This window comes from Rhopilema esculentum, chromosome 6 (genome assembly GCF_057945365.1).
Source record: "Rhopilema esculentum isolate cy_ngs chromosome 6, ASM5794536v1, whole genome shotgun sequence".
Lineage (NCBI taxonomy): Eukaryota > Metazoa > Cnidaria > Scyphozoa > Rhizostomeae > Rhizostomatidae > Rhopilema > Rhopilema esculentum.
This window is the reverse complement of record NC_142820.1, coordinates 7,540,153-7,553,403: the sequence shown is the minus strand read 5'-3', so window position 1 is coordinate 7,553,403 and position 13,251 is coordinate 7,540,153. Positions and strand designations below refer to the sequence as shown.

Here is a 13,251-nt window from a genome sequence, read left to right as displayed (position 1 = left end):
ATTCCATGAATCACTCTGAAAATTGTACATAGTTATCTTGTTTATCACACCTCTCGCGCCTTGTGGTGACAATGCTCTTCGTAAATATTTCACCCGAAAATCATACATTTCTGCCATACAAACTGGAAAACCGACCCAATTAACGCCAAAAACCGTTCACCGTGGCAATATTAAAAACCGCAAAACCGATAGATTTTAAGGCAGAAACCGAAAAACCGAGTCAAAATACGGGCAAAACCCCGTAACAGTAAAACCCAAACACCCCCCCCCCCCTGAAACTGGCACTCCATGGGGAGTAAACAAGCGGAAAAGATTTGTGATATTTTCCTGGTTTTGAGTTACATGAAGTACTTTAGTTTTCCAACCTGTTTCCAGCGGCTCTGATGTCACATGGCCGTGAACTCACGACTCAGTTTGAAGAAAATTATCGACTAGTTATTGCTGTTTGGTAGCACAAATTTGTAGCGAAAATGTTTTCTGCTGTGGCAAATACCGTTTCTCGGTCGTCAGCATGCGGCACATCTTCACGTTACATTTCTGCATCAAGACGAATATGTGGGTGCCTAGGCCCCTCACGTTTCAACGCGAGACTCGGGAGAGACTTCAGTGCTGTTACAGAGATAAAGCACGCAAGTAGTTTAACGAAATCTGAATGGAACAAGTCTGTTATTAGCAGAAGATGGGATAGAATCGGTAATGGAATTTATTGCTACTTACTTTTGCTTGTTCCTGAAAAATTTCTTGAAAATTTTCAATGTTATTATGCGCCAGGAGAGTCAGTCTCCCGTCAAATTTTCAATGTTATTATGCGCCAGGAGAGTCAGTCTCCCGTCAATCTTTACCTAGTGAAATTGGTTTTGTTGGCAAAATTAAACAATGTGGTAACTTAATCATGTAGCTGCTAAGTTCCATGTGAATAGTATCCTAATTATATGTTTTTGTTGTCTTCGTGTTTTTTGTTATATGTTTGTTAATCGATTTGCCTTTGTTTGTGAAGTTTCAGCTTCGGCTGTATTTGATTATCAATTAAACCTATTTACAATTCTACATATTAACAATATAATTAAATACAAATACAAGACTAAAATTTAATGCATCAAGGCTTACAGAACAACACACTAAAATAAAGGAAAATACATTATATAAATTGTATATATGGTAGATTGATTAAGGAGGAGCTCACCAAGTAGGTAAACTAATCAAGAAATATCCCCCCCTCCCCCCATAAATATGTTTCTTGTTAGATACAAATTTTTTGTACCAAATATGTTTGGGGGACAAATGAACCAAAGCCAATCTCAATAGTTGTTATGTTTTAAAGTGAAAAAAATGATCTCTCCAGTTCATTTTTGTTCAAATGATCTACTCAATTTGTACAAATTTGTAAAGCCTGGTATTCAAATATTTGATTTCAAAAAATTCCCTACATGAAAAACTGACGACTTTGCACAGTTTGTTAACAAACTTATCTAAAACTGTTTCAGCAAATCAGTGGACCAGGTTAGCAACTAGAAGTATGAGCTCAAGCAATGAGGAGATTCTTGAGGAGGTATTAGAATTTGATTATTTGGTGCAAGTGCAATAAAAAATGTAACAGTAGAACTCATGATATTTTACCAACTTTCAATTTCAATTTATAATAATAAATTTTTTTATATAGCTCTTGCTTTATGAGTATTAATATTTTTGCAGTTCATATGATTTTCTTAAAGTTTCAATAAACAGCTTAATAGAATGTTCAGATGTCATTCTCATGTTGCATTGAGAACCACTGCATCTTTTCATGTCAAATCAAAATATCATATATCAGGTATAGTATAAACCAAAAAGACTTTATGTCAGGAGCTTTTATGCTCAAACTATAAAGAAATGACACAAGCAGCATTCCTTGTGCAATATATGTACCAAGGTATTCAATCAGCCTGGTATGTCATACACGTATTGGCCTTGAAGGAATATGGCCTTTATGTAACTGAATGCATTTTATATGATTACACTCAATTGTAGAATAAAAATTGTGGAATTGGCTTGAAAAATGATGCTTCTGTAAATGATGAGGAGAGAGACAATAGGGAAATTGCTGCAACTGATGCTCAGGTTGAGAAGGCTCGCAAACAGGAGGAGGACTTTTGGTTAAAGATGTGCTCCAATCCGGATCCAAATGATAATACTATACTGCCTGATGCCTTCCGCAACAAGGGTCCTTTGGAAGCACAAGACGGTTTCAAATCTCCTCCAGATGACCCTTCATCTGAGCATGATAAACAAAATCAGTTTTGATCCAGAACGTTTGTGATTTCAATTTCATCTTCAATAAAGTTCAATGCTCTTGATTTTCTTCAATCAAAGTTTATCATTTTCAGTACCAATGTTTTATGTGCTTAATTTATAGTTACTTTATACAAACGCTTCAATCAGTATAAGAAGCAATGTTTTAGGTACAAAATTTACTGGTCTTAATTTCTAAGAAGAAGTGGTTTTATTCCCATCAAGCAAGTCTCTTTACACTGAATACTTCTAAGATATAAAAACAGAGTAAGAGTTGCCAAATTTTGAGCACCATTTTGGTAGTTCTTTGCTAACAAACACTGGTCCAATTAATAGACCCATAGTGGTCCCAAATTTAAGTGCAGTTATAGGGTATTAGAGAAATGCTGCGATCAAGGATATTGCTAAGATTTACAAATATCAGAGTAAAAAATGGGAACTAGGTGGATACCAGTCTGCCTAATAATTGACCCACCAAAGAAGCAAAATGAATATCCGTTGTCCCACTAATCTCCCTTTGTCTATAAATTTCAAATGTGTCTGTTTTAATTTGAAGCCATTTCAAATACAGGAACAGTGGAGCTACCTACAAATTGGGGGAGGGGTGCTTGAAAAGTTTTCATTATGACTAAAAGCAAAGGAAAAATGAATAAGTCTTCAGTTTTTTGTATACTTATGGAATCACTTGGGGACTAAGTCCCTCATCTCCTCCATTTAATTTAAGTGCCATATTTTATTCACTGTTCATGGAAAAACCAGAATGTAAAATATATCAAGAGGACTCTATTGCCTATCATCCACAAATATTTTGTTAGTTCTTGGTTTGACAAGAATTCAAGAAATAAAGCTAATTATCTAAATTCTCAGTCCCAAGAGCTGAAGGAGACATAGTTTGCCTTGAAAATTTAGAAATCAACCTGTAAATGAAGATTAACACTGCTTTGTTTGTCCAGTGTTATTTCGTGGATTGAATATCTTATCAAAATATCATTATGTCATTTGCATGCAACACAGTATTTTCAGGACAAGACAAGTTCTTATGTAGCAAATTCAATTTTTCATATATTTCCCTTCTATTTTTATTTTAAATTTAAGCTCCAACATTGAACCCCAAAAATTCTGTGCCATATTATTAGTTTGGGTAAATTTATTTTCTTGTTGATTTAACTATATAGGGGCAACTAGAATGACATGAGGCTATAATTGTTGATGTCAATTTTGCATAAATATTTTATTAAAATTTTCCTTAATTAAATGTTTATCAGTATCTGTTTAATGATATGATATTTTGGACTGTATTTTAACCATGATTTGGGACATGTGACATGATTAACATAGATATTCGAATAAAGAGTTAACTGAAAATTTAGTTGCAAGTACATTAAAGTTCATGCTATGTTACCTGCGAATAGTGAATTCGGTTGGTTCCTTTGTTGCTGTAGAGTTTCTTTTTAATGTAAGTATACTCTAGGCCATACTCTAGGCCAACTTGGTATCTATAGCAAATCCCAGAGGTATGCCCAGATCTATAGCGAATCCTGACAAAGAGGAGCCTAAAAATTTAAAACCCACAAGCTGATTTTCTTGCTAAATACCTTGTGTTTTAGAACCATTTTCAGACTGAGAAATAATATTTTTTATTTAAAAGGGATTGTTTCCTGAGCCTTTTTTTGGAACAGTTGAAACACTTGCCATAATAACTGACTAATCTCATTGCCAGAAGACATTTTTGATATAACAATCTAATTTAAGGACTTTTGACCATCTAATTTTCAGGCAACCATGTTTTAGGCAACCACTCTTCTTTATATGCATTGCTCAAGGTGCATCATATATACATTGTTAAAGACTCTACCATTGAAATTGCTATAAGGAGATCAGATATATGATTCTAAGTTCCATGCCATGCACATAATACCAGATAATCTTCCACTGCTCAATCATAATACCAAATAAAAAGAGACATGCATATAATACCAGATAATCTTCCGCTGCTCACCCTTTTCATGTCTCTTTGCCACATTCTCAAACTCTCTCCAAAACTCATCTTTCATCCCCGGATTTTGCAAACTTTGGAACTCCTACCCTCTTCATGCTTCTGAGACTCTTATTACCTGTCTTTGTTCATTTGAAACTAAAATAAAAAGCTTGATATTTCCTCCCTTTATTCCAACCATGCAGTTAAAGCACAATGTAAGGCCAACTTAGTGTATTCCAAAACAACAGTGCCCGATAGTTATAAAGAAACTAGAAAAATGCAACTCTTATGCTTTTCTGATGTGTTTTCATACAGCTAAAACAAATCTTTAGCAGGCACTGCTTATACAGGTGGTCACAATAAGTAAATGTGTGTCAGGTATTTGCTTATCCATTTTGCTACACGCAGGTGACTTGCACCTCCTGCAATATTCAAAACCAATGGTGCTGCACAATCAGCCTCAGTCTGCTATATAATTATTCAGATTCAAATATTTTTACATCCAAGTGCTGCATCATTCTAAAGTATTTCAATATTTTCATTGCTTTTGCAAGCTGGCTGTATCTTTGTTTACAGGCTAAAAGTGCCATAATCACTTCAAAATGCACTTGTTTGAACATAATTTCTTTGCAGATTTGTAAATATAGGGTATTTCTTAGAAGGGGGAATGAACCTATTAAAACTTCTTCAATTCAAGCCTTCCAGGAGGGTAACCGCCTCCAAGAGCCTTGAACATCGTTATGTATAGAATCATGATTTCAGAGATGGGAATAGACCTTAGATAATCGACGTTTGCCTTGTTTTACTTACGTTTTATTTGCATTCCTAATCATTAATAAGCAAGGCGGAGCATAGCAAACGTTGTGAACAGCTGTTTTAGTATTTAATCGATGATAGCGTAACATGAGTAAGGAACAGGAGACTATCTGTTCAGGTTATGTCTTGTTTTCCAGGAAAAAGACCAGGAAAGCGGAAGTGTTCATGTCATTACTGATAAAGAGACTATCCAAGGTATATTGCACAAACCTACCGTTTTTGCATAAATAAACAAGCAGCATAAAATTTTTAAGCAAAAAATTATCTGAAAAAATGCCTGGATTGAAGTTCCCTTCCCTACATAAGTGTTGGCAGAAGAATTACTTGTCTGAAACTCTTATATTCCAGGTGAAAGGTTTAAAGCTTCGTTTTTTGTATATTGAATCTTTGAATCCATTCGCAATGTTTTTAAATGTCTTTCAATGTAAGAAATTTGATTTTATTACTCTGTTTTTGTTTTGGCGTTTAGGGCTTCTTCAAGGCTTGCTGAATTAAGAATATTTTCATTTTAGGCCCTTTCGATAAACACCAGTTTCAAGCGGAAACTCGCCAACTGCTCGATATAGTTGCAAGGTCACTTTATTCAGAAAAAGAGGTAGGTTTTGAACGACAATTTTTACCAAAAAAAAGCTTCTGTTGACCAGCGACTCACTGGGGAATCGTAAAGATAAGCATTCTCCCGGTGTTTGCTTGCCGCTCTATTGTGTCAAGTATCAATTGTGGCTAAGGATGAATATAGTGGCGAAATGTGAAAAACAGTACAGGATATGCGATGATGAAATGGTAAAACGTATTAATGTAAGCTTTATGATTATCATGTTTAGTCTCTTGATCTTACTATCTTGATAACATGGTCATTGATGTCACTCTCTTGATGTCAGAAGTTAAAGGATTTCTAAGTACTTTTATAGATAAGCCTGACGTACCGCAAAGTTTAAGTGCTACATTGAAGGTTGTCCAAGGTTGCTAACTCATCTATCTACTCATAGGAAAGTATCTAATAGCAGCTTCAATTATTCCAGGTGTTCATTCGGGAGATCATCTCGAATTCTTCAGATGCATTAGAGAAATTACGTCATCAGCAGTTGGTCGGTGAAGACATTTCTGACCCTGAGCTGCCTTTCGAGATTCATCTAACGACTGACGAAGATAAGCACACATTTACAATACAAGACTATGGTATTGGCATGGAGAAAGATGAACTAATTGCAAACTTAGGTACTATTGCTCGATCTGGATCGCGAGAGTTCGTCAAGAACCTCCAGGGTGACGACTCAGGCTCGTCAGCAACAGACAGCATCATTGGTCAGTTCGGTGTTGGGTTTTACTCAGCCTTTATGGTTGGATCAAAGATAGATGTTTACAGCAAGTCATGCAAGCCTAATAGCGTTGGTTATTTCTGGACTTCTGATGGGTAAGTACTTTTGTATTATCTAGGTCAAAAACATGCGAAACTGTACGCATATTTAACTTGGGGGGGGGGGGGGGTTGTTGTGGCTTTGGGTAAGATGCTACAGTCCCAAACATCATACCGCTCGAAAAGTTTGGAAATGCCAATTCTTTGTCAGGATTATACGGAAATCTTTGGACTAGTTTCGATATCGAAATTTCCCAAAATTTTAACATAAAAATGTGATTAAAGTATTTAATAGAATAGTTTTTATAAAAAAATTTCCCCCATTTTTTCATTTATTCATTTTTAGTATGGCTGCCTTTCTAAAAGTGTGGAGAAGAAAATCAAAAAGAAACAGTTTACTCTCATTTGCTTAATACAGTATACTCTCGTTAAGTGGGACCCCGGGTAAGTAGGACGCCCGCTATGTGGTACAGATTTTCCCGGTCCCTTGAACTTGCTTACCCTTTTCAAGCGTTCGGATAAGTAGGACGCCCGCTAAGTAGTACATTTTTGCTCGCTCCCTTGAGTGTCCCACTTAACGAAAGTATACTGTATTGCAGTGGTCCTTTGTTTTCCATTATACAGAGTCTTCAGTCCCTTATTATAAGGATATTAGTCTTGATTTATCCTATTTTTATTTCACTGTTTGTTTAATTTTCAAAGCTCGGGAAGCTATGAAATTGCTCAAGCCGAAGGTGTATCTCGTGGAACCAAGATAATTATTCATCTGAAAAAAGAGGACACGCGATTCTCAATCAAATCTGTTGTAGAAGGCAAGATTTTCTCTTCTTTTATTACAGACATTTTTGTATCAGATCGTTAAGATATTTTTATAAAACTTTTTTATGATTGCGACGATGGCATGAAGTCAAGTGTGTCGTAGAACAGCCACAAATGTTATCAAATAGCTAGCTGTCATGAAACCTTGCCGTTCTGTTACGATCCTGTCTGATCGCCTTGGTGCGGTGAAGTTTATTAGGCACATGGACTTATTTGTTAAGCTACAGATTTCGTGCTAAATTGTATGTATTTGTGGTTTCTAGTAAAATTTCTGCTAGAGGCACAAAGTTATAACACCTAGTTTTTGCCTTACAACTGACTTTGTACTGATGACAAAGTTACTTTAGCCTTATAGATAATCTAAAGCTACAATTTGCAGAAGAAATTAACCTGGAACTTCTTATGTGTGATATCCATTAAGTTTTTCGTTTTTGCCGCTAGATGTTGTCAAGAAATATAGCAATTTCGTCGGATTCCCAATATTCCTAAACGGCTCAAGAATGAATGCTGTTCAGGTAGCATATTTTTGTATTTCATTTTTGTAGTTAAATATAGGCTGTTTAATGTCAGTTTTCTTCATATGCCTGCACAACCTGTGAGCAAAATTGAAAAATATCTTGAGTGAAAGCTAAAGTGAGACAAAATCTCGATGAGAAGGGACCAAATTCTCAAACTTTATCTAGCATTTTTAAGGGCCGATTTCTGCATTGTAACACTGTTTTAATTAAGTTGGGAAAGGGAAATGGCACTTCAATAGGACACTCCACGACACATACAACCTCAATTTGGCATAGGCATACCGCACCCAGGCATAATTTTTGGAGCATTTTGCAGGCACCTTAATCAAACAGAACAAGGCATTTCTAGTTATAGCAGAAAGATTTTCATCAGAAAGAAAGGATATGGATGAATAGTCGTGGGTATCAATATCTCTTAACCTGTGAAGATTTTCATATTATTCATATTAATTTTTTAGGCACTATGGCTGTCTGAAGAAAGGAATATTTCAAATGAAGATCACGAGGTAGTACGATATTTGTTTGTAAATTATAATCATCAATAATAATTTTTTTGATCGGTTTATTATTGTGTTGTTTTGTTGTTTGAAGCAAGTTTCGACTCGTATCAAAAAGGCTAAAAACATGTTTAAACAAAACTAGAAAATAAAGTGACCCAAAAAACTAAAATCATTTCCGTTTGTCTAATTCCCGATAGCCGAAGAGAGAATAAACACTAATTTCATATAATTGAAAGTACTTTTTTTAATTGTGTTTCATTAGTCTCAACAGATTTTATACATATTATTTGTGTCATATGGAACCTGCCTTTGATTTTTTTATTTATCCCTGGCATTTTTAAATCTATATAATTTGTTTCCTTTGTAGAAATTCTATCAATTTATCACCAATACCTCGGATACCCCAAGGTATCACATCGTGTACAAAACTGATGCTCCCTTGAATATTCGATCGCTGTTCTATGTACCTACGACATCGCCAGAACTTTTCGGATTCGGCAAAATGGAAAATAACGTTAGTTTGTACTCAAGGAAAGTGCTTATTCAAGCTAAAGCTGAGAATCTACTTCCTGGATGGCTTCGGTTTATGAAAGGCGTCGTTGACAGTGAAGATATTCCATTGAATCTAAGCAGAGAATTGTTGCAAGATAGCGCACTTATAAAGAAACTAGCCTCGGTTGTCAGCTCTAAGCTAACCAGATTCTTTCAGGATCAAATGAAGAAGGACTATGTCAAGTATGAAAAATTCTTTAAGGATTATGGAATCTTCATAAGGGAAGGCGTGGTGTCTTCAGAAAATCAACAGGAAAGAGAGGAAATTGCTAAGCTACTCAGATTTGAGTCTTCTAAAGAAAAGCCAGGCTTTCAAAAGACTTTAACACAGTATGTGAAGGACATGAAGCCGGACCAGAAAGGCATATTCTATCTTTGCATTCCAAGGTATGTTTTGAAAAAAGCTTTTTATGATTATATGGAGAACAAAGCTGGTAAGCCCCAAGCTGTTTTGGTTTTTGTGATTAAAAATTGTTCGAACATAGTTCAAAAGAGTTGAGAAGCATTTGAATTCGAGCCACTTTCAAAATCATATTTGCTGCTCTTGGTTACTAATGCTTCTTTCTTTATAATGATGAGCTTTGCTAATATCTAAACGAGTTATTGATATTTTGTAGATTAGCCTTGTCCATTATAAAAAGTTCCATTAGGTCTCTTTTTATTAGCTTGTAAGTAATAACAACTTTTGTATGTTACGAGCTCATTGTAAAGTAGAAAGCTATTTCAGCATATTTCTATATACATTTTCCGTTCGTTTAATTTGTTCTCCATAAACAGGAATTTTTTCTAAAACTGTTCAAGTCTAAATATGTTAATGTTTATTTGAGCCTTTCCGCCTGCTCTTCCTTTCTATCATAAGTAATTATAAAAAGTTGAAGATATCTTCTTGATTTCGGATTTCATGGAAGAAACAAAACAACGATTAGGAGACTGGCATCAAATAACAATGAGAATATGTTCATTTACCAGTTTTGAATAACATAACGAGTAACAAGAAGTCCACCACAAAACTTGATGTTCTCAGTAAAAATATTTCTTAAACGGCAAAGCAGTCAATTCATTTTCAAGGAAGTTGAATACGTAAAATTTTGTCAATTAACTTTTCAAACTTTCTTTATAGACACATGTGGAAATTTACGCAAATTTTACCATCTATGTCATTACATATGTGGCAGCAGATATCCTTGGCAAAAATGTTTTTAGGCTAACCTGTTAATCTTTTTTTTTCATACTTGAACAATGTATATTTATATTCCTGTGTCTTTTTCAGTCGAGAACTTGCAGAATCGTCGCCATATTTTGAGGCTTTAAAAAGTGATGATGTGGAGGTTTGCTTTTACCATTACCTTTGCATTCACTTTCTTTCTGCACTCACTCACTTTCTGCCACTTTGCATATGCTTAATTCATTCATGTTGAAATCTTATCTTTAAAAGTATTGAAATCGCGTACTATGCTTTTTGTCTTTTGTTAATGAAAGATTAGCTTGGTTTTTTGTCGGCGTGAGTTATGACTTTTGGTATATGCACTCTATGTGTGCTCCCTAATATTCTTTGTAAAGTTACTTGTATCATTTGTTGACAGTTTGAAATTTTTCTTAGGTGCTTTTCACTTACAACGAGCATGACGACGTCGTTCTTCATCAGCTGAAAGAATTTAACAAGAAGCCTTTGACGTCAGCTGAAAATTATCTTACAAATGCTGGCTCAAGCACATCAAAAGAAAATGAAGCAGTTCAAGGTAAACGGGGATCTTTATGGTTTTCTATCCGTGGATAGCATTATTTTGAATTGAAATAGTTTTGCTCTTTGTATTTATAGCGATAGAGAATGAGTCCTGTTAGTAAAGTAAGACATTTATAGTGAAAAGCGAATGTCACATGACAATTATTTACCGTTGATATGATGCCTGTTGATTAATTAACATTTACATAGGATATAAACAAACATCATTCACAAACTTTCATACGAAGACATCGAAGAACTTTGTTTTGAAACGCCATTTGATACAATGTTTTGAAAATGACAATTGTTGTTAATTCTTTGTCAGGATCAGTAAATGTAAGACGTTTCGTGCTTTGAAGCCTGCACCCTAGACCCTATGTTAAAGTTATTTGTAAATTAGTATAATTTATCAATACTCTGCTTCAATCCACATTTTCTGAATTTTGCACAAAACTTTTTCGGATAATTTCTCGTGTATGCATAATGTGTATGCATAAAAGGAACAAATCTCAAGGTAAATATAGCATCATTTAGGATTGATTGAACTTCACCTACGATCTAAATTTACTTTTTTAACTATGTTGAGGCTGATTCGCTCAATTTTCTCTTTTATAGATGAACAGCGTCTCTCGGAGAAAGAAAGCAAAGAACTTGTGAAATGGCTGGAAAGTACACTGGGTAAAGAGAAAGTATTCAATGTCAAAGTAAGTTTGTAGCAAATATTTTGTTTGGTCGTTGATTTTGAAGTGCAATTCGAAATCCAAATTAGATATTTGTTACCTGAACGAACCAGAGTCACACTATAAGGCTTTTATTGTTTGTCAGGTGCCAGAAAACATGATACCATCTGCGACTTTTTCGATGGAGCCCTGCTTTACAACCATGTGCTGGGCAAGCAGTTACGTAGCAATTAGGAAGTTGACAGCCAAATTCTGTGTTTTTCACATGATTAATTAGTTCTTTAAAAGTATGACTAATTATGCCTGTAGATTCGATATGATACTGTAGCTATAAGAAGACTTTGGTTCATGTCATGTTGAAACAAAACATTTCCCCTATAAACAAACCTTTGTGTTAGGAATATTTTCTAAAATTGATTTCTGTGTCTCCGAAAAATGTTTGTACCAGGGTGAAATATATCTAAAAATTAGTAAGCATGTCGGAACGTTTATTTGCTAAAGAAGAGTATTGCTAGGTCAATGTTCAAGTGCTTCGCCAATTTTTGAACTATCATAGATCCAAGAATAAAGTTGTTTGTTTTTTCTTGAAGGTATCTGAGAGGCTAGCCTCCCATCCGGCAATGATCACCGTGCCCGACATGGCCGCTGCAAGGCGATGGCTGAAGTTTATAAAAACTGGACCAAATGCCGACTTGCAAAAGATCAGATACGACGTGTTACAAGCAACACTAGAAATCAATCCAAGGTAATATTCCATTTTCATTTTCTTGGTATGCTGAAATCTGTTCTTCATGGAACGGATTTTTATAAATTTTCTTTTTGAGATAAATCTCTGGCCAAATGCAACTGGGAAGGTTTTATAAGAATATGATCACAGTTCATAATTATCACATGAATTTTAAATTCATATTGACAAAATCCATTTTTTTAGCCACGAGATCATAAAATCGATGGACGCCTTGAAAACTAAAGATCCAACTGTTGCATCACTTCTGGCAAATCAGGTACGTAATTCAAGATGTTATGTAAAAAACCCAGCTCTTGAACGTGTTAGTCTCACCACTTTGTCAATAAATCCCTCAAGTAAAAACGCAATTAATGTGAAACTACTTTTAGCACTAAACAGGAAGTCACAAAACAACTGTGCCCCTTGGTCCCTGGTACGTCCCTTCTACCATGTAACAAAATTTATGATGACGTGTTTCAACCATGGATTAATGAATTTAAGACTGCGGGCCAGATTCGGTGTTGTTGGGCAATTTGCTGCGTAATCCTCCCCCCCCCCCTTCCCATTAATAGAATCCCAGAGTACTCCTGTGTAATGTTTCTTTGTAGAGCACTCAAACGCAGTTTACAGCGAGTTATATAGATTTGTTTCCTTTTTCTTCTTGTCTTGGTAGACATTGCATTAACTCTGCCATCAAAAGTGGTCATTAGGCTTGACATCTTACAGTTAATGTCTTATTCCTGGAATTTCTCTTACGGAACCTCGGTGAATATTTAATTGCCACAGTAAAATGGAAAAATATTCTCCAGTGTTCAGAAAAAGCAGATTGAATTATCTTCACAAATCTATGCAACGGTTTTGTTACACAAATAGCAGACGTTATGGTGTGTTTAATGTAAAAAATTAACGTTGCAGTTTTTTGTCTAACTGTCTCTTTATACTGATCGTTAATCTTTGAACTGTGATTTTAAAATCGCTTCTTTTAAACAGGTATTCGACAATGCACTGATCGTGGCTGGCCTGTTGGATGATCCAAGAGAGATGGTCGGTAGACTTAATACATTACTCAGCAAAACGCTTGAGAAATTGAACGATGATGAAAAGCAAGACAGTGACAGCTAAATGTGGCAGTGACGTAATTAGAAAATACAATGTTGCTTATAATGAATTGCAAATGCATACTTTTTTACTTGCAATTTCATCTCTGTCGTCAACTCAGTTATTTTATTCCCATCAATATCGGGAACCAGAGGCGCATTTCACAGAGCTAACTGTTTAAAAAGCAACGAAAGCTAATTAGGGCCAAAAAGTAG

At 35.1% G+C, this 13,251-nt stretch overlaps 1 protein-coding gene across 1 annotated transcript; it reads left to right on the top strand.

Moving 5' to 3' along the window:
- Positions 1-330: 330 nt before the first annotated feature.
- Positions 331-13,127, top strand: LOC135686048 (heat shock protein 75 kDa, mitochondrial). Its single transcript, XM_065202197.2, has 15 exons — positions 331-693; positions 1,485-1,549; positions 5,200-5,257; positions 5,575-5,657; positions 6,085-6,476; positions 7,122-7,231; positions 7,680-7,753; positions 8,215-8,262; positions 8,624-9,195; positions 10,079-10,136; positions 10,409-10,547; positions 11,147-11,235; positions 11,802-11,956; positions 12,143-12,215; positions 12,929-13,127. Exons 1-15 carry the CDS (start codon positions 471-473, stop codon positions 13,058-13,060), a joined length of 2,271 nt encoding a protein of 756 aa, XP_065058269.2. The 5' UTR covers positions 331-470; the 3' UTR covers positions 13,061-13,127.
- Positions 13,128-13,251: the final 124 nt, after the last annotated feature.

Coding starts and splice junctions, on each gene's coding strand:
- LOC135686048 (XM_065202197.2), top strand. CDS start 471: ATGTTTTCTGCTGTGGCAAATACCGTTTCTCGGTCGTCAGCATGCGGC. Junction 7,232..7,679: donor AATCAAATCTGTTGTAGAAG/GCAAGATTTTCT, acceptor TTTTGCCGCTAG/ATGTTGTCAAGAAATATAGC. Junction 10,137..10,408: donor TAAAAAGTGATGATGTGGAG/GTTTGCTTTTAC, acceptor AATTTTTCTTAG/GTGCTTTTCACTTACAACGA.